Source organism: Mirounga angustirostris, unplaced genomic scaffold (genome assembly GCF_029215605.1).
Source record: "Mirounga angustirostris isolate CCGP_5_RB_7025 unplaced genomic scaffold, mMirAng1.0.hap1 SCAF_17, whole genome shotgun sequence".
NCBI lineage: Eukaryota > Metazoa > Chordata > Mammalia > Carnivora > Phocidae > Mirounga > Mirounga angustirostris.
In genome coordinates, this window is record NW_026991725.1 from 22278564 (window position 1) to 22299645 (window position 21082).

General features: G+C 58.9%; 1 protein-coding gene across 1 annotated transcript; it reads right to left on the bottom strand.

Annotated features, from left to right (window-relative positions):
• Positions 1-1136: 1136 nt before the first annotated feature.
• Positions 1137-20864, bottom strand: NGFR (nerve growth factor receptor). Its single transcript, XM_045889097.3, has 6 exons — positions 20689-20864; positions 13763-13904; positions 9750-10109; positions 5922-6174; positions 4099-4259; positions 1137-3428 (listed from the first exon to the last, which is right to left on the bottom strand). Exons 1-6 carry the CDS (start codon positions 20725-20727, stop codon positions 3127-3129), a joined length of 1257 nt encoding a protein of 418 aa, XP_045745053.1. The 5' UTR covers positions 20728-20864; the 3' UTR covers positions 1137-3126.
• Between the last annotated feature and the right edge of the window lie 218 nt (positions 20865-21082).

A 21082-nucleotide genomic window follows, 5' to 3' on the forward strand; every position in this document is an offset into this window, starting at 1 on the left:
GGGCCCCCCTTGGGATCGCTGGAGTGTGTCTCCCTTATTCCCACAAGCAGCATCTGGCTCTCCCCCACCAAATTAGAGGCATTTCCCCCATCAGAATGGGGGCTATCTTAGGGCGGGAATTGTACCTCCCTCATCAGATTAGAGGTACCCAAAGTCTGGGACTGTGTTTTCTCCAGCAGACAGGAGGCTCCCTCAAGACAGACAGAGCTCCCTCCCTCGTTACACTGGGGGTTATCCAAGTACCAGATCTCTGAATCACCCCCCTCCACATAAGCTCCTCACAGCCCTCACAGACGGACATGGGGGGTGGGAGATGGCAGACAGCTCCCCCTCTGCCTCATGCCTAACCCTTGGCTGGGGCCCGGCTGACCCCTGCCATGATCCTGAGACCAGGAAGGTTTGTTTGCTGTTCTTTCCGGGAAGAGCAAGCCTCCCATGACCTTCCGCAGCAGCCACGAGCCAGCCCCACCAGAAGACCTGGCCGAGTGACCAGCAGAGGCTGAGCTGCTCTGGACCAGCAGCCGGACCAGCCTTGGAGACGGGCACAGGCCTGGGGCCGGAAACCCTGCGGCTCCTGGGCCAGGCGGGGCTCAAAGCCAGGCTGCCAGGAGCCGGGGTTGGGACCTGCCCCAGAGAGCCGCCAGGGAGGGGCCTGCCTCACTGCAGGCCAAGCAGCCAGGCTCCTGCCAGGCCATCTGGAGCCAGCCCCCGTGTGTGTGCATGTGTGTGGGTGTGAGTGCGCATCTCCCAGGCCATGTGGGTGGCTGGGAGCTGCGGGGTTGCGACCCGGCCCTCCTAGCAAGCCTCTGGCTCCCCTGTGGTCAGTTTCACTTCTGACATCTGGTCAAGTTCACAGCTGGCCGGCTTCCTGCGCGGTCATTTTCACTTTTCCTCTCCAAAACCTGGGGGCAGAGGGCCCCCACTCCTTCCCTATCCCACTTAACTTCATGGCTACACATGTGGATTTGCTCGATTTCTGTGAACACTCCCCATTTTGTGGGGGGCGGGTGGAGAAACAATAGGACAGGAACTCACCAAATTAGAAATTATACCTGCCCCCCCCGCCCCCCGCCACACACAGCCCCCACTGGCTCCAATCATGTGCGTTTCCAGAAAATCTCTTTGCACTGGTTTTCTTTCTTTGCTATTATAATATTCGTCATTTATGTTTTATGTGTAGGTTTTAGGAAGGCCCAAGAAATGATTACACAGGATGCAAAGGGGAGGTGACAGGGAGTCTGGAGCTCACAGCCCCCAGCTGGGGGGCCGAAAGAGTTTCATCTCGGCCCAAAGGGAGGCGGAGGGGGCCCCAGAACCAAACACATGCTAAAACATACTTGTGGTACCCCAACCCCCTCCCCAGCTGCTGGGGAGGAAAATAAATACACTCAGATCCTGCCCTGCTCTCCAGGTACACAGGTGAGGGGCCAGGAGGTGAGTTTCCTCCCCTCATCAGATGGAGGTCACAGAAATGCCATCTACTTACAATGCTCCCAGTCCCTTACACGGAGCTGGGAGAACCCTGGGCAGGGGAGGGGGTGGCCCCCAGGGCACACCCTGCTTGGGGCTCGGGGCTTGGTCATGCTAAATAGAGGGGTGCCACACTCATTCCAATGTCAAGCAAAACAGAACATGCCAGGAAGGACCTCATGAGACCTCACAGCCCCTTTCTGGCACCAAGCTAGGGAATAAACGGTCCTTCACAGGGTCCTCTGAACTTGGGAGAGGCCCTCTGCGGGCCACAGTCTCCCTCAGTTCCTTCTTGCTGCATTCCCACACTGGTCCAGTTTTCTTCACTGCGACCGTCGGAGCCCAGCCAAACCCTGTGCTTGCAGGAAAAGGAAGGACGGGGGCGGTGGGGGGGGTGCGGGGGGGGGGGGGAACATTCCTCCACGTGCAGGCCCTCGGAAGCCAGACGCCAGCTCAAGCCTCAGCCGAGCTTGGCCCGCCAAACCAGGGGCGAGGGAAGAGGGCAAGCTGAGTTCAAATCCCTTCAGTGCTTCTCTGCCAGCCGTCCTGGGCAGGATCCGGGCCCAGCCCAAGAGAAAAAACTTGGGGAGAAAAGCAGGATTTCTCATCCTCTGCGTCTGTGTGTCTATGGATCTGTTTGTCGTGGGTCCGGGGCCCTTAGTCCCTGACCCCGGGGCTGGCTCTAGAAGATACTGCCTGTGTTGGCTCTGGGTCTGTGCCAGGATGGAGGGCACCTGCAGGCTGGGCCACACCATGGGTGCCACACTGACGTGCCTGAGCAGAACTGGCAAAGGGAAGTGGCACCCCTTTCCACAAACCCCAATCCATGTTCAGTCAAGTCCATCTCTGACGGATCAGTGCACCAGACCTTGGGTGAAAGCCTCCCATCTCCACAGGGGTTGGACGGGCCTGGAGATGGTGGAGGGCAGACTGGATTTGGCTTCGAGACATTTCCCAGAGGGTTGCCTGCCCCCTACCCCCCACCCAGCTCCCTGCCCTCAAGCAAACCTGAGGCCTGCACTCCCTAATTCAGAGACTGGGGGGCAGCCCACATTTGTCCTCCCCATTGCTGGGTGGCTTTGGGCAAGTCACTCCCCCTCTCTGGGCCTGACTCTCCTATATGTAAAACAACGGGGTGGACTAGACTTCAAAACCCCCTTTCAGCTCTGACAAGCCTCTGGTGGTCTTCATCTTGGGCCAGAGAGGAGGGTGAGGGGGCTGAGGGAGGACGTAGGCCACAATGATGGTCCCTCATTCCCCAAGTTCACAGTGTAGAGCCCATGGCTCTGGTTCCTCAGTCTCTCCCTTCGAGTCTCTGGGGCTTTGTCATCGTCCCCAGCACCATCCTTGGTGTCAGCCCCCAGGCCTGACACCTGCTGAGATGGGAGGGGCTGGCCCACCCAGAAGTGCGGGGAGAAGGGCGAAGATGTGAGATGTGATGTTAGGGGCGGGGTGGGAGAGGCAGCAGGGGCCCTTCTGGCGCTGGAGAGAGCGATCAGAAGCGATGGGGCCACACGGGAGCAGGGACAGGGCTGCGGTGGAGGGGCCCGGGCTCCACGGCCCTGCCCGGAGTTCAGCTCTGACGCTGGCCGGTGGGGGTGGCTGGAGCATCAGCCGTCAGAATGTGGGGGCAGGGCAGGGGCTCCGGGGGGCGGCTCACACCGGGGACGTGGCCGTGGACTCGCTACACAGGCTCTCGACGATGTCAGCTCGCTGGATGCGGCGCAGGGCAGCCAGAAGGGCGTCGAGTGTCGCGCTGTCCTGGGCGGCCCAGCTGGCAAGCAGGGCTCGGACGGGGCAGGCCTCGTGGGTGAAGGAGTCTATGTGCTCAGGCTGGTAGCCCAGCTCGCCTGCCAGGTGCCGCCAGGTGTCCCCCGCAGAGCCATTGAGCAGCTTCTCCACCTCCTCCCGCTTGGCCGGTGGCAGACTGCTGTAGAGACCTCCATCCCCCTTGAGGGCTGCCAAGAACCCAGGGGGCGTCAGAGGCTACCCTCCAGACCCCCTTTTTCCCTCAGTGGGCATGGGGGCCCCAGGGTAAGACCAAAGACAGGCTGAGGCATTTCTCCTCCCACGGTGGGTAAACCCCAAGGGCCTGGAGGCAGAGGGGTGGTCAAGATGAGGTCGTGGATGGGGGGCTGGGGAGGGGCCTGGGGGTGCTGACTCACATCCTCTCTGGCCCGCAGCTCCAGCACTATCCCCCCCATCTCACCCCGCCCCGCCCCGCAGCAATTAGGCAAGACAGGGGAGGGACAGGACCTAGCCCCAGACTCCACCACAGCAAGTGTCCTGGAGCTGGGACACTAATTAGGGTCCATAATTAACTACTTGCTCCCCAGAAGTCCGGAGCAGGAGGCTAATTGCAGCCACTCTGGGGAGTAATTAGCCCTGGGGGGGGGACAATTAGCTTGATGAGTCTGGATGCTCTACTTTGTCAAAGCTCCCCCTCTCCCACGCCTCTCCACTGGAAAGACCTCTCCTCCCCGTTTGCGCACCCTGTTCTCCTGTCCTACACAGAGGCCCCGTTCCCTGTGAGCCAGCCCCTCCGGCAGTCCTTCCTACGGTCTACCCTTAATCACTCCTTTCCTCCCTACCTCAGCAACCCCCCCCCCGCCCCGCCTCCCTGCTCACCCTGGCCTGCGGCCGTCTGTGTGTGGGGCTGCTGGTCGTGCAGGCTCTGGCTGTCCACAGAGATGCCACTGTCACTGTGGAGCTTTTCTCCCTCCGGCGGCGGCGTCTGGTTCGCGGGCCGGCTGTTGGCTCCTTGCTTGTTCTGTTTGCAGCTGTTCCACCTGGTGCCAGAGGACGGGCCCAGTCTCAGGGGGCGAGGGCCGGCACCATCCAGGTGCCTAAGGGATCTGTGCTCTGATGTGTGGGGGCTGGGGCCCTGGCAGGTGCCCAAGCATAGCCCCCCACCAGAGCACCTATGGTTCTTCTTTCCGTCCATCTCCGCCCGCCCCTGGCCTGCACCGAAAGCACCGTGCGGGCCGACCGGCTCCCAGGGCTCGGTGCACGGCACAAAGGTTCAGCGAATGTTCACGGAATGAATGGTGCGTCCAGTGATTTCTCAGGAATTCCACTGTTCCCAGTCTACCCTGCTAAACTACTCCCACATATGTGCAGGGATATACACAAAGATTTCCTCTGCTATTATTAGCAACAAGAAAAAGCTGGAAACAAATCAAATGTGCATCAAAAGAAGACTGTTCAAATAAATTAGGATCCATCCATATCCTGAGTGAGCGGTTACAAACAACCAGATAATCTGTATGTCCTGGGGAAAGCTCTCCCAAGGGAGATTAAGTGAAAAGGTAAGTTGTAGAGTATGGATAGTGGGATCCCATAGATGCTTTAAAAAAAAAACAAAACAAAACCCTCTGTGTGTTTACGTATAACTATAAAAAGTTTTATGTACACGTGTTTATAAAGGCACAGAAAATGGCTGGAAAGGATCCATTCCAAACAGATTCCAATGAGGAGAGAGGTAGGATTTGGGGAGATAAAAGAGGGCTTTTACTTTTTGCTTTATAAGACATTGGTCTTGTTTGCATTTACCCAAACAAGCATGTATTACTTTGAAGATTTTCTTTTTAAGAATGGAAAATGCATTGAAACACTTAAAATACTTTCCAGGGGCGCCTGGGTGGCTCAGTCCATTGAGCGTCTGACCCTTGGTTTCGGCTCAGGTCATGATCTCAGGGTCGTGAGATGGAGCCCCACGTGGGGCTCCAACCTCAGCATGGAGTCTGCTTGAGATTCTCTCTCTCTCCCTCTCCCTCCCTTTCGGCTCCTCCCCCAGCTCATGCTCTCCCCCGCTCATACAAATAAGTAAAATCTTCAAAAATAAATAAATAAGTAAAACACTTTCCAGAAGTTCTTGCACGTCCTGAATTTCTGGATGTGGGTGCCATAACATCCCCAATGTGACATGGGAAGGGACACATGCACACATAGGTCACTGGGGGTCAATGGGGTTTGAGGGACGAGGGCACAGGTGGCTGGTAAAGAAAGCTCGGTGTGCAGCTGGGGGTGTGCAGTCAGGGAGGGGAGCAGTTTCATGGGAGTGGGGAGGTGCTGGGGCCAGAGCAGGACAGGGACCATTCCCCCGCCGGCATGGGGCAGCTGGTGGTGAGGATGAGCGTGGTTTGGGGTTGACTCTAAAAAGTGTGTGTAGGGGTGCCTGGGTGGCTCAGATGGTTAAGCCTCTGCCTTCGGCTCAGGTCATGATCCCGGGGTCCTGGGATCGAGCCCCGCATCGGGCTCCCTGCTCCGCGGGAAGCCTGCTTCTCCCCCTCCTTCCTGCTCGAGCTCTCTCTCACTATCTCTGTCTCTCTCAAATAAATAAATAAAATATTAAAAAAAAAAAAAGTGTGTGTATTTTCAGGTCAAGTTCACGGTAAAGCCCTCCGTGAGAGCAAAGGCCCTGCTCTCTGTCCCCTGTGCCCCCCTCTCACCTCTTGAAGGCAATGTAGGCCACTAGGCCCACAACCACAGCGGCCAGGATGGAGCAGTAGACAGGGATGAGGTTGTCCGTGGTGCCTCGGGTCACTACGGGCTGAGAGCTGCCCATCACTGTGGTCACCACATCTGCCACTGTGCTGGCTATGACATCTTGCTCTGGAGGTCCCTCGGGCTCCTCCGTGCTGGGGGCAGTGCTGTCCGAGCCTTCCGAGGGCGTGGACCGGGTAATCCAACGGCCAGGGATCTCTGGGGGAAGGAGCTACAGGAATGAGGGCCCGCACCCCCCCGCCACCAGCCCCGCTCCAGCACTTCATCCCCAGGCCCTTCCCCGTGCCAGGCCATTACACACGGGGGTGAGGGCCAGGATTGTGTGTATGAGTCATGATGGTGGAGGACAGCAAGGGCCTGGGTCCCCTCCGGCTCTGTCACTGATGGACGGTGTGACCCTGGACCAGTCCCTTCACCTCTCAAGATCTCAATTCCCCATCTATTGAATGGGGATGCTGTGAGAGATGGTCTCTAAGCTCCCCTCCATCTGAAGTGCAGCTGTGACCCTAGGACTCTATTCTGCCTCCCTGGGTACCCAGAAGCCTGGCAAACACACAAAGAAGAGAGAGTGGGCACCAGGAGGCCTCTAGCTGGAATCACTCTGGGAAAATGTTGTAACCCCCCTCGTCCCAGTTTGTCCCAATGGCCCCAGTCATCCCGGTCCTAGGGAAGGATGAGGGTACTCAGGTCTGGACAGAGAGATACCTCCCTGCAAACCACTTCTCCAAGAACTGGCCCTCAGCCTCCCTTCTGGTCTCTGATGGCCTAGCTCTCAGCTCAGACAGGGTAGGGGGTGCCCAGCTGGCTGGCTTCCCTCCAGCCAGTCCTTAGCCAGTGGCCAGCCTCTGTTTCCTGCCCTGTGTGGCCCCCAAACCAAACCATCTGATCTCACTGCCCAGAGAAGACAGTGTTGGGCAGCCCAACCCTTCCAGGGCAGAAGCAGACTGCTGGTGCGGAGAAGGCCTCCAAAGAAGGTACTGCCTGCTGCCTGAGGTGGGGAGGCGGGGAGGACTGTGCCTTGCCACCCACCTGGGCCCTTTCATGCCAGTGGGCACTGCCAGCCTCCCCGACAGGGGACCTGGCACCACTGGGTGGGATTTTCCATCCTGCCACCCAGTCAGGGGCAGTCCCAGGGACTGTGGGCTCCAGACGGCCTGGGGGTACCTGTCCAGGCAAAGTTGCCTAGGCCATCTGTCCTCACTTCCCACGCCTGGGGCAGGGAGGGGAAGCAGACAGGACATGCCAATGGGGTGAAGGGGAGGCACCTTGCTCCCTAGCTCCACCCTACCCCACTCCCAGTTTGCCCACCCAAGTCGAAGTGGAAACTGCCCCCTGGTCTCTCGGCCCTTCACGGCTCAAGACGAAGATGGTTCAAAGGCCCCCATTTTCAGCACCTTCTGAGGGGTAAGGCCCCCAGATGTGAATCTGGAATCCATCTGGCTGGCACTAGGGAGGGGGCCGCCGCCTGTTGCCCCATCTTCCCCCTCCCCCCGCTCAGTCCTGGGGGGCAGGGGTAGGGTGGGAGTGGAGCCCCAGACAGGGTGACGGACTGGGGTCTTCTCTCGCCCTGCTAGGGGACTGGGCAAGCTGCCAGTGCCATCTAAGCCCTGAGGCTGAGATACAACTGGCTAGGATCCCCCCGACCCCAGAGGTGAAGGTATGTTGGGGGGTGTTGGTGAACCAGGCCATCACAGAGATTCCAGAAATCTCAAATGGGAAAGTTTGACAGTGGACATTAAGGGACAGATCAGGCTGAAGACAGGGCTGTCCAGGGCACTTTCTCCTCATCTCTCCAGTCCCCTCTGGGGCAGGGCTAGGAGGGGGGGACAGCAGGATGAGATCCAGATGTGGCCATGTCCACCAGCATTCCAACCCCCTAAGCCCTTGGCGAGTCCTGACAGCCATTTCCGGAATGGGAGCTGTCAGACTTGGGGGTGGAAAGAGGGACCAGGTTACTCCTAAACCCAAATTTCACTGGGGCGAGGAGTGGAGAGGGGGAGTATCCTTCTGCCCCAAGGCTGAGTGAGTCACCATGTTGACACCTGAAATGTATATGCAAGGAAGTACAATGCACTGGAAGGGGGGGGGGGGGGCAACCAAACCACGCATCCAATTCCATTTCCTGAAGTGTTCCCTCTGTTCCGGAGCTGACATTTAACCCTTCAGAGGCTAGAGCAGAGAACGGAAGACGGGCAGCGATAAACACAGCCCTCAGGGGTACCCTCTTCCTTCAGGACGGCTGGCAAAGTAGGGTGGTATCTGAGAGCAATCTGTGAACGCCTCAAAAGGCAGGGCCCACCCCTCCCCCAGCTGCCACCTTTCTTTGCTCCATCCACGCCCCTGACTAAGTCCCCCCACTGGCTGGTCCAGACTTGCCCGTGAACTGTGCTGCCCGCCTGCCCCCTGACAGCTGCTGAAACTCCCTCCCCGCTCTGCCCTGTGCCTGACACCACTTGCCTGTCTCCGGGCTGAGGGCGATCGCCACCGGAACCACTATGTTCTGGGCCCCACTCCCCCCACCCCTCCCAACCCCCATGCAGGAGGCTTCACACACATACCTGGCCTCAGCCCAGTTTAACCACCCTCCCCAGCCTGAGCTCCCCGAGCCAGGGATCATGGGGTGTGGAAAGCAGGCATGCTCCCCACGGCAGGGGATCTGTCTCGCCCCCATCTGACTGGGGACTGACTGGGGGTAGAGGCTGTGCTGCTTCCCCCAGAATGGGGGACCTCCTGGGAACTGGGACAACGTCTACCTCATCAGACTGGGGCAAGGGCCGTCTTTTTCCGGCAAACTTGGGGCTCCCTGAAGGAGGCACTGGTTGCTCAGAGTGAGGGCACCCTGAGGGAGAAGTCCCAAAGGGAAGTAGCTAAGTGGGGGCCCAGCCACAGGGGGATGCACAGAAAGTAAAGGCACTGTCTCCCTCTCCCTGCAATGGAAAAGCCCACTTGCCTCCCTGCAGATGGATGTCACCAACCAGAATCCAAGAGTTCTGTCCTGGCTGCCATCCTGCTTCCTCCTCCCATCCCAGGAACTGGGTGCACTCTTGGGGGCCCATGCCCAGCTAAGGTGAGTGCACCCAGCTCCTACCCACTCTGGGGCCGACAGCCCTCCATGTGCGCCTGCCCCTCCATGTGCGCCCGTCTCCTCCTTGGGCTCCTGAAGCCTGGGCCGGCTGCTGCCCTTCTTTCTCCGCCCCCACCACCTCCTTAGCATTCCGGGAGTCCAACGTCATCCTTGGCGAAAGGGTAACAACCACTGTTGACCCCGCCCCCAGATCCCACCAGTTAAAGCGGGCCAGCCACCTTCCCTAACCCACGACATCCCTGAAAACTGTATGACCAATGAGGAAACTGAGGTCCAGAGACCAGAGTGACCTCCCTACCATCACTCGGAGAGTGACGGGGCAGACTCCATCCCGGGTCCCAGAGCCATAAACCACTGTGGACCCAGACCAGGCCTCCGAGCCAAAGGGCCCCAACTCCTGAGGGTCCTCAAGCCCCTTTCTCCAGTCCAGAGAGCCTGCTCAAGGATCAAACATGCCCCGACGGGGGAAGAAAGCCCTAGAAACTGAGTTGGAGTGTCGTAGCTGCGGCCTGGGAGGAGGATTGGGGCTTTCCAAACACGCAGCGCACGGAAGGACACGGTGAGAGGGGTCCTTTGGGCCTGGGGTTTCGGGGAGGGCGGCGGCGGGCTCGAGGCCGGCGAGCCCCCCCCATCCCCCCCCCCCGCTGCCCCTGGCCCCCAGGGGGCGCCCTCGGCCCGGCGCGCTCACCCTCGCACTCGGCGTCGGCCCAGCGCGTGCACTCGCGCAGCTGGCGCTCGGTGTCCTCGCACACGGTGCAGGGCAGGCACGGGTCCACGTGGTTGGCCTCGTCCGAGTACGTGCCGTCGGGACACTCCTCGCACACGGTGTTCTGCCTGTCCTGGCACGAGAACACGAGGCCCGAGCCCGCCTCGCACACGCGGCACGCCTCGCAGCGGCCCGTCACCTCGTCCTGGTAGTAGCCGTAGGCGCAGCGGCACACGGCATCGTCCGCCTCCACGCACGGCGCCGACATGCTCTGCAGGCCCACGCACTCGGTGCACGGCTTGCACGGCTCGGTGGCGCTCACCACGTCCGAGAAGGTCACGCCTGTGGGCAGAGGGACGCGCCGGGCAGCTGCGGGGCCCGGAAGGTCGCCCCCTCGCCGGCCCTCCACCGGGGCACCTGGGACGCAGAGGCTGGGAGCGCCCCGCGGGACCCTCGCCCCTCGGGATCCGCGGTCTGTGAGCGCTCCTGGCAGCCGTCGCGGGGAAGGGGGCAGGGGGCCAGGAGCCCCCGGTGCCCCAGGCCTGGAAGCGCTGACTGGGAGGCCTCGCGGGGTAACCCAGCTGGAGGCCGGTACATTTCTTGGCAAATTCGCTTGGAGAGTTCGCAGCCCGGTACCCTTGTTCCCAGCATGATTAAGGAATAATCTGAGCGTGGTTCCCACCCAGCCCTCCCCGCCGGCCAGAGCTGGGCTGTGAACCCAACCCAGGCTTGGGCGGGCCTTCACGAGGGAGCCTCCGGCCTCCGCCGCCCTTCTCGTCCTCTCCGCGCAGGTGGGGGCTCAGGTGTGGCCTGACAGGGTTAGACCGCAGAATTTCCCACCCATGGCGCTACCCCACGCTGCTGAAGGGCTTGGCTCTTGAGGGTGGGGATGGACTTCTCGACGAGGTAACAACAGCAGGAGGGATTGGAGCTAGAAAGCAAGAAGGACTTGCCTCTATATAATATAGTCCTCTGCCCTTCCCAATGGCACAAAGGGGAGATTTCCAAGCTCACTCTTGACTCATGCTCTCTTAATGGATGTGAGGTCTAATCTAATAAGGGGAGGAACACCAGGGGATGCCAGGGTCCTCTCCTCCGTGTGCAAGGAGAGGGAAGGCACAGAGCCAAATCTTCTCCATCCCTACCCGCCCAGGTGCAGAACTCTGCGCCAGTCGGAATCCAAGAGGATGTACGCTTGCTCCAAGGGCAGAAAGAGCAGGATTTAGGAACCGGGAACCAGGGAAAGAGGGAGTGTTCAGAATGTGGAAGCAGAAGTAAAGACTAGGATCCCACTGGAGGGAAATCGAGGCCTGCCGTGGGTTCTGATCTCAACCTTCTCTAAAGGAATCGAGAGACCAGATGGAGCACAGAGTCATTATCTTCGGAGTGTCAGTGGAGAAGCAAATGCAAAGAAAGAAAAGCAGAGAGAAATGAAAAGCAAAGCAGCCGAGGGGGACGAGAAGACAAGACAGGGGTGGGCCTGGAGGGAGACCAGTTTCAAGCCAGTTCTGGCAGAGGAACGAACCCCTGTGTCTCTCTTCCCAGGGACGGGGTCAACCTGGACCCAAAACCTGCTTCCACCACTTATTAGCTATGTGACTCTGGATGTTTTACTTCACCTCTTTGAGCTTTTTTTCTTTCTCTGTAAAACCGAGAATAATTTCTCCACTCACAGGGTTGTGGTGAGGAAGAAATGAAATTCTACCATAAAGCATTAGACACACCGCAGGGATCCTGCAATGGTTGGGCCCCCTGGGGTGGGCTACGGCAAGTCTGGTGAACGTGGGTCACAGGGATATAGTCTACAGAAAGGACTTCCAAACATAAACAGCCAAGGCAGGATGTCCAGTTTATACAAACAGGAGGATTCGCTCTGGTTGGCATGTGGCAGGGGGGTGGGTTTAGTCACAGTGGAGGGGGAGAGAAAATGGGGGGGCTACCCATGGGAAAATACAGAAAGTTAGTAGAAAAGTCCTGGGAGACAGTTTTAGGGGGTGGGAAAAATGTGGTCTTTTTTGGCAGAGAATGAAGGCAGAGCTTAAGGGGTTTCCTTGTGGAAACATTTTGAGGCTAGAGGGAAAGTCCACTGGGGTCTCCATGCCATAAAGTGAGCTTATAAAGGCGGCCTGTTAACGCAGCTGGAGGTGGGGAGGGGAACAGAGGGAGCAAATGGGAGGGACGCCTCCCGCCACCACCTCCTAGCTGGTCTCCAGCTCCTGTCTCCCTTTCTCTGGAGATGCCAGAGACTCTCTCCCCCAGGCTCCTCTACCCCATCTCTTGCTTTGACAGAAGGGAGTGGGTAGGGCACCTGGGTGGCTCAGTTGGTTAAGCGACTGCCTTCGGCTCAGGTCATGATCCTGGAGTCCCTGGATCGAGTCCCACATCGGGCTCCCTGCTCGGCAGGGAGTCTGCTTCTCCCTCTGACCCTCCCCCCTCTCATGTGCTCTCTCTCATTCTCTCTCTCTCAAATAAATAAATAAAATCTTTAAAAAAAAAAAAAAAAGAAGGGAGTGGGTACCCATCCTGGGACACTTAGGGTCCAGGCCAGAGAGGACCTAGGCAGGAGTCTAGGAAATGAGAGAGGCAAACTCGGGAGGTTCCAGCATAGCCAATGATTGGCCAACCCTGCTGGGAAGGAAACCCTGGTAGGCCAGGGCAGGTGGCCAGATGGCAAGGTGGCAAAGGCATTACAGGATGTCCTTCTAGCCTCGCCATCTAGGCCCAGGCCTTTCCTGCTGCGGGATGGAATTACAGGATCCACAGGCACAGAGAGAGGAAAACTGTGTGTCTGGGAACACCAAGGAGCTGGGGTTGTCTGGTAGATAGGCTGTGGGGGGTGGGGGGGAGGGCGGTAGAGAGGAATCCAGAGGTCAGTCTAGGCAGTTGGGTTCAGAGTTCCCAGTTCCTGGGACACATGGGTGGCTCAGTTGGTTAAGCGTAGGACTCTTGGTTTCTGCTCGGGTCATGATCTCAGGGTTGTGGGATCGAGCCCCGCATCGGGCTCTGCGCTCAGCGGGGAGTCTGTTTAGGATTCTCTCTCTCTCTTCCTCTACCCGCCCCCATGTTCTCTCTCTCTCTCAAATAAATAAATAAATCTTAAAAAAAAAAAAAAAAGAGTCCCCAGTTCCTATGCCCTTGTTCCTATCATGATTAAAGAAGAATCTGGTATGGTTCCCACCGGCCCTCCAGGTAGGCAGTGCGTGCCAGGTAGAAGGCAGGATGTGACTCTAGGCAGGGAGGAAAGGTTTCTGGGCAGGAAAAGAGCACTGAGCCCGTGGCCTGAAGGCAGCAACTGAGGCTGGGGGCATCCAGCAGGGATAGAGAGTCCTGGGTGAAAAGCACACAGAATTCAGTCCCCAGACCTCCCATCCTTCTGAATCCCCTAGCAGCAGCCCCAGAAGATGGGGTTCTCTCCCCTTCCTGAGGAAATCCCAGGTAGGACAGGCCCCTCTCCCCTCTGACACAGTGAGGACTGCCCCCACTCCTGCTACCTCTGGAAAGCCCTGCTTCCTTGGTCAGAGCTGGGGAACAGCTGGCCTTGGGGGGAAGGGTAGCGACACCCTCCCAGGATCCCCCAAGGTCAGTTTCCAGGGCAGCCAGGACTTGATCCTCTTTCCCTCCCCCCAAACACACTGAGGGTAAGTGGCAGCCATTGATTTTACAGTGCAGATGATATTTTTAGCTGGTCTTAGCATCAGCTACTCCTCCCACCTGGCCACATTCTTCTACCCGGCCTCTCCACCTGGGGGCTGGGAAGGGGCACCCGCTGGGGATCCCTCCTCATGAGGTCCCCCTCCTCCCTCTGCTGACTTCCCTCAACCATTCTCAGCTTCTCTTCTCGCCTCCTATACTGGGTCAGACCCATTCCGGTGCCCACACAGAGGTGGGCAGGAGACCCTGCCAGGAGGCAGAGCCCTTGTCAGGCTTCCAGTGGGCATGCGCCTCCCAGCCCTCCCTTCCCCCCTCGCCCCACCCCCAGCGGCCCCTGTACTCACTGTCCAGGCAGGGCTCACACACGGTCTGGTTGGCTCTGCAAGGCTGGGCCACCCCCTCACCCAGGTTGCAGGCTTTGCAGCACTCCCCGCTGTGGGTGTACAGGCCCGTGGGACATGCCTCCTTGGCACTTCCGAGGGACACCTGGGCGGGGGGGATAGATCAGAAGGTCAGAATGGCAAGAGAAGTGAGAGGGGGTGTCTTCCAAGAGATCAAACACCCCCTCCTAAAGCCTTCTATTGGAACCACCTGGGCCGGGATGAGCTCAGCACGGAGGCATCAGACACATCAAAGCTGGCGGGGAAGAAAGGCAGTGGGGGACAGGGCGCCCCTGCAGGCTGCCAGGGGGGTGTGAGGTCAGAGCCCCGGATGCTGACATTCTACAGAGTTCATCTTGGGGTTAATGGCAACTCCTGGAATCCCGAGGACACACCACATGGGGAAGGTGGCCTCTGGCCAGTACAGGTTACGGCTCCCATGGGGGAGCACAGGGCTCCCCGCCAAGGGGGCAACTGGAAGCTAAACTCTGGCTCAAATGCTACTTAGCGGGAGGCACAGCTGCAGGGCTCCGTCTACCCAGAGGGACGCCTTTTTCTAGCAAAGGCTAGTAGGGCCCTTCTCCAGGTCCTTAATTCTACCATTCCACATATCAAATATTCAATGAGCGGTGTCTGTACACAAGAACAGAAGGCAGAGGGCTGGGGTCTTGGGTTCGAATCCTGATGCTGCCCTGGAGTTCTGACCTGCTCTGCTTTCCCTCTGAGTCCTCACCTCTCCTCACCCACGGAGATAGAGACCACTCAGGGCCAGAGCAAAGAACCGGCCAATTGGCGAGAGTCTGGCACCAAGCAGGGAGAAAGGGGTGCCTGTTAGCGATGATGAGGAACATCTCTTGCCACCCAGCAGCCCAGCTCACCACCCAGCAGCCCAGCTCTGGATTTTCCAAGAAATCCAGAGTCGGATTTCCAGCCACCAGCCCTCTCCTCTCCCTCTCCCTGGCCCCATGCAGCTGGTGGGAATAGCGCTAGAACCAAGGGAAAGGGGAGTCAGATTCCTGCCACCGAGGCATCTTTGCTCTTTGCTCATGGATGGAATGATTTAGCACCAGATTCCCTGGGAGGGTGGGGGGAGTGCTGGCCGATGCTTTATGTTTCTATTCCTAAAAAAAAAAATTCTTCGTGTCTAATAAAACTCCAAGGCCTGTTTCCCTGGCCTCAGACCATGCAGCTCCCATTTGGTACCAAGAGGAAGTATGGGCTCTGGGGTCATGGGACTAGAGGGGAGTGTTAAAGGTCCTTTTGGACATTCCTCTGCTTCCACGTTGGCGAGATCATAGCCAAAAATACTCCCTTTCCCTCCAGTCCTTTAAAATATCCTGAGGTCTAAACAGGGTTTTGTGGAAGGGGGTGGGGGGGGATGGACAGGTTGGATCAGTCTAGGAGGCAGCTGGTGGTCCTCAGGAGACCAGCAGGGAGGGTGCGGTGAGCAGCATAGGAGGGGGGTCCTTGGGTATTTGCCACCATCTCCTCCCAGGTGGTAGGAACACAGGTCTGGGAACATCTGCAGGCCAGAAACCGGGAGGGGTGGGGGCAGGGGGTTCCCAGATGCAGGCTTTCCCCTAGGAAGGAGAGCAAGATTCCAGAAGGGTCTGTTTGGATTTCTTTTCATCCTTGAGGATTCATGCTGAAATGTCACTTCTTCAAGGAAGTGATCCTGTGGCCCCCACGCCTCCCAGATGAGGCTGAGTGGCCCTGTGACATGTTCCCCTTGTTTACAGAGCTCATCTGGTCTGAGCGCTGCAATGTCCCCCACTAGACTGTCAGCTCCCAGAGGGCAAGACTGTGGTTGCCCCAGCGCCTGGTACCCAACCTGTATATTTATGGGATTTCAGAAGGTGAAAATACAATACGACCTCAATTACCTAGAACGCCGGGCCGGGGAATGTGGGATGGGGGTGACTTTCTGGATAGTGGAATTTCCATTTTAACCACGGTGGCTTCATCCTTCTGACTCCAGAACATACCTTCACAGTTTCCCTGTGACTCAGGGACTCTGATTATTCTGGGCAGCAGTGCAGTGAAGCCCTTTGTGTTCTTTATCCCAAATCACCATACTTTTGTCTCAGAGTTCTTCCGTCAGCTTTTTTTTTTTTTTTTTTTTTTAGTGTTTCTGTCTCTCTGCTTCCTGTCGAGGTATCAGTTGTCAATTTTCGCTGCTACTAGAGTGTGACCTGAGCAGCCCCACCCCTACCATTCTAACTCATTAGGTCAAATTGAATCTGTAGAAACCATGTAACTAGCCTAGGTAGGAAGATGTACATCGTGAGTGTAGGTAGGATCTGAACCAGGAGGGGGCCATTCTCTGAGTCAAAAGCGTGACCTACACTCCCTTCCTCCTCACGGCCCCCATGGCTCTGGCTCATGGCTTAGAGCTGGGTGACCCGGGACAGGTTGAAATCTCCCTGTGCCTCAGCCTTTTCATCTTTAGGTAATGGTGACAGTACCTGCCTCATTAGATTGCTGTAGGCATCAAATGATGAAGGTGTTTATACACTTCAGGATCCCTCTGTTTTCTTTCCCAAGGTCTTTCTTGCCTCTTTTGTGGCTTTTGGCTGGATTCCAGTTGGTTGAGGTCAGCAGAGAGCTGGGCTGCGGAGAGCTGAGAGGGTCGGTCCATGGGACTCGAGCGGCCTCTGCATGCCCCTCTTCCTCGAGGCCTGCTCTCCCCGCTGCAGCCTGCCTACCTCTCTCTTCTCCCGAGTCCTGCATTTGGACTCCAGGCCACATAATTAGCATCCATGTGTTTCCTGTGCTCGTTTTATGTGTCCTATTTCAAAACACCCCAGACCGGCTACCTAACAGTCTGCTACTTTGGGGGCAATTCCCAGCCTCTCTAAGCCTGCATTTTCCCACCTAAAACGTTGGGTCGGTAATATTTAGTGCTCAGGGTTGCCATGAAAATTACATGAAGTAATTCAGGCAAGCCTGTCCGGTGTATAGTAGAAGTTCAATAAATGTTAGTTATCAAGGAAGTGTCTTGTCTCAGGCTGAGCTGCTGAGCCTGGCTGGGAGGCAGTAGGAGGGGCGAGCAGTAGTTGGGCCCAAAGAGAGGAAACTACCTAGAGGAGGGGCAGGCTAGGCATGAAGAAAGACCCACCAGGAAGAGTCTGAAGAGGGCACGGGGAAAGGAGAATGGGAATTGCTCTCCTCGCAGTTAACTAATTAACCTATTTACTAGTTGACAACTATTGCTCAGCATTGAACTAAGTGTTTCCAATGACACATGGTCCCCGATCCCCCGGGGAAGTCACAGTCCCATGAGGGAGAGGAGATATCACTCCACACCGCTACTCCAGAAGCCAAGATGCTGAGGCGGAAGGACTTGAGGGACTGCCTTCATCTCCTCTCTGATAGCTGGGGAAACTGAGGCTCACAGAGACAATTCTGCTAAGTGGCTTAATGCCTGGCCCCTGCCACACCCTCTATTGGTCCAGGGCGGGGCAATCTTGGGAAGCAAGGAGGGATGACACGGATTCAGGTTTATTGCTCCAAAATGATCAATTTACCAAAATGATAGACCCATGTGCCTGAAATCTACATTTATTACACTTACTCATTTCCAATTTGATGGGATGATTTCATCCCATTTTTGAAAATGTTTGCAATCCTTTTGCCATTTCAAGGTTTTCAAAAAACGAAGGTGGAATCACCCTTAAATGAACTGACTTTTAGAAACCTTAAAATTTTTAAAAAATTGGACAAAATAGAAAACGCAACAAAATGGTTGAAAGAATTTGAAACTACGTGAATGCTTCAGTATGATGAGCCCTAACCACTCACAACAGTTTCAGCAAAGAGGTTCCTTAGGTGAATGGAGCCATTAGCCACCGCCATGGCATCGGAGAGTTTTCGAATATGTGGAGGGTCTTTTGAGGTCAATGCAAACCCGGGGAGACTCTGGCACATGCACTTTACTCCTTTAGGTAGTGGTTGAATTTGGGGTAGGAGACAAGCTAATTACTGAGGTTGAGGCTGCATGAACACTTTGAGAGGGGCCTGGGGACTATGGGGGGAAGGGGCTCAGTTCCAAATTTGTGGCGCCAAGGACATAGGACACAGATCTAATAGTCAGAGCTAGTGATGGTTAAGGTCCTCCTGTCCCTCCGTGATCTAGAAGGCTGGGGCGCGGCGGGGGGGGGGGGGGGGGGGGAGGCGGTGTAGAGACTGGGACACAGAGGACAGAATAAACTCCAAGCCAAGCATTCTGGGTTCCAACAAGGGCGCCACCACGCACGGACTGGGGGAAGCCTGCTTTCATACCCTGAAAGTCTGGGAGGTTCAACTCCCTCAACTGTAAAATGGGCATAACTAGATTTACTCTGCGGGGATCTTATAAGGATTAAATGACACAAGAGAAATTACCCAGGGCAGTGCGTGGCCCATCATAGGCACTCAGCCAATTTTATTCCCACCTCCCCACCCTGCACAGCACCCCCCCCCTCCCCGGGAAGAATCTAGGCGCGTGAATGGGCCCTGGCTGGTACGGGGAGGGTGGGGACCCCTTCCATCCCGGAGCCGCCTCCCTCGCCCGGCCGCTCCTGTCCTCCCATTTGCGGCCCTCGTTGCATCCCTATTAGGCGCATTAGCCAGCCCGGCGGCTCCGGTTACAGACGTCTGAATGACAAAGTGCCTCCATTACCGGCGCTGCCCGCCAGCCGAGCCGCCGGGACGCGCTCTGGTTTCAGCACTCCCGCCGCGGCCCAGGAAGAAACTCGCACCGCCGCGGTGCGCAGAGCCGGCCCGCAGACAGCAGCCCCGCGGCGAGGCGGAGGCAAGAGCCGCAGGGGCCGCGGGAGCCGGCTCTGCGCGGGGTCCACCTTCCCGAGCCCCCAGGACCTCCGCGCGCAGCCCTCCTCTTCCCTCGCCTCTTCTCTACTGGGAGGACGCTCTCCCCAGCCCCAGTCCGGAGCCCAGTCCCTCGCCGCTCCGGGGGCCGCACTACGGGCCGGCCCAGTCCCACCTCCCCGGTCCAGAAGCATCTCTAACCCGCCGCGTTGGTCAGCGAACGTGCCCGCAGTCGCTCCCAAATCTCCGGAGAAGCCGGAGATACTGACTGCTCCAGCGAGCTGAGCTCCGGGGATGGGGCCAGCGCCCGGAGAGGCTCTCTGCCCACCCCAGCCCCCACATTCCACAGCCCGCCTGACTCAGGGGATGCTGCCCAGCCCGCCCCCCGCCGAGAAACGCGGCTCTCGTACCGCGCTGGGACGCTGGGCTGTCCCCCTACGGGGTATGGGGAGTACCGCGCTGGGAATCAGGTGCGGGACAGCCTGGCCAGCGCTCTGGTTTAACTTGCTTTGGGATCTTGGCCAAGTCGTTTAAACTCTCAGAGCCTCAGTTTTCCTTCCTGTAAAATGGGGGTTGGGGATGCAACGCTCAGGAGAAATGAAGATGGCAGGGAGAGTGAGGACACCTCTTTCATTGCCAAACTCCGTGTGGCACTCCGTTCCTGGGCCCACACAGGTCACATCTCCTGAATATCTTGGGACTATGAGACGGACTTAGATGCTTAAGAGGACCCGCAGTCCCCTGCGGAGGCGGAATCCGCGGCGTCCGACCGCCTCCGTCCCGTTCGGTGCCCGGCGTCTTCCACCGAAAGTTGGGGTGGGGCTGGGGGGCGCAGGCGGAATCCCGACCCGCCAGGGCGCTGGACCCGTGAGAACTGCGGGCGCCGCGCTCGGGCGGCTTAACTTAATGGGGGGTCCGCGTGGAGGCGCGGCGCGCAGCCCCAGTCGCGCCGGCAGCTACGGGTGGCACAGCCCTCGCCTCTCAGCGCCCCCTGCGGGCCGCCTCGGCTGCCGCGACCCCGGGCTGCGCGCCGCCCGGACCGTCCCCGCCTCGCGAGTCCCAGCGCTCTGCACCCTGAGACTTGGCTGCGGCCGGACCGGGTCGCACGATGCCCGCTCCATCCCTTCCGGCCCCCGGCGCGCCTTCAAACCGCGAGAATGAGCGCGTCGGAGGAGCCCGCCGGTGGCGGGGGAGGCAGGGAGCGGGTTCGCCCCGGCGAAGTGGGCGCTCCCTTCCCAGCCTCGGATCCCCAGCCGCAGTTCCCAGACTGGGCGAGGCCGCGAGAAAGGGCGCGCGGCAGGCGCGGGAAACGTCCGTCCCTCTGCTCTGTCTGCTCGTCCCACTGTCCCTCGGCGGGCAGGCGTGGCCCCGACCACTTCGGGGTCCGCTCTCCCTCTCCGCCCTCTTTCATTTCGGGGGGCATCTCTCTCTCTCTCCCCCTCGCTGTCGTCCTTTTTCTGCCCTCCCTAGCCCGCTTCTCTCTCTTCAGACGACCCCCGCTCCCCGAAGCTCTCCCTCCCACGCCCCTCCCCCCCCATTGTCTGGCTGGCCCTCATTGTCCGATGCCCGGACCCCTCTGCCTCCAATCCCTCCGACTTCCCCCATTGTTCTATCTCCTTGTCTCCGGTTCCCCGCCCCAGCCCCGCTCGCCCCTCATATCTCTGATCCCCGTCCCATTCCTCTTCCTTCAGCCTGGCTTCCGTCCCACGACCCTCAAGAGATCAAGATGCTCAGGAGGAAAGTCGCCTCGAGATCCCAGCATCTAAACTCCCTCTTCAGAACCCAGGCATCCGAGAGACCGCCTCTCAGCTCCTCCATACGCACCCTCCGCGTACCTGAGGACCCGCATCCGTGCGCCCCTCTCCCCGCATCTCTACCCTTGGTCTCAGGGTCGCCCCTGCGCTCCGAGAACCCTAGACGCTCCTCCGTGGATCCTGGCAGCGGAGCTCCTCTCCCGCCATCCCCCCCCCCCCCCCCGCATCTGGGACGCCAACGCTCCGTTCTCTTTTCCCTCGCGGAAACCTGAACCCATTGGGGTTCCAGTCCGGGGAGAGGGCGCGGGCTGCCCTCCAGCTAGCACTCACCCCCAGGAGCAGCAGCAGCAGCAGGCGCGGCCCGTCCATGGCGCAGCCGCCGCACCTGCCCCGGTCGCCCGCCTCCCGCGGCAGCGCTCGGCTTCCAGTTGAGTCCGCTCGGCGGTCGGAGAGGGCTGCGCGGCGCTGCGCCCCAGCGCCCGCCCCCCGGAGCCGGCCGAGACTCCGCTCGCTCTGGCTGCGGCCGGGAGGGGCTGGGAGAAGCCAGTGCGGCGGCCCCGCCTCCTCCCCGCCCAGCCCGCCCACCCCCGGAACCGCGCCCGCCCGCCCCGCCGCCTCCGGGAGGGGAGAGGAGGGGAAGGGAAGGCTTGCGGGGAGCTGGGCGCCCGCGCGCCCCGCTGCCGCTTTTCCGCGCACGGGCCCTCGCAGCCTCTCCCTACTCCGC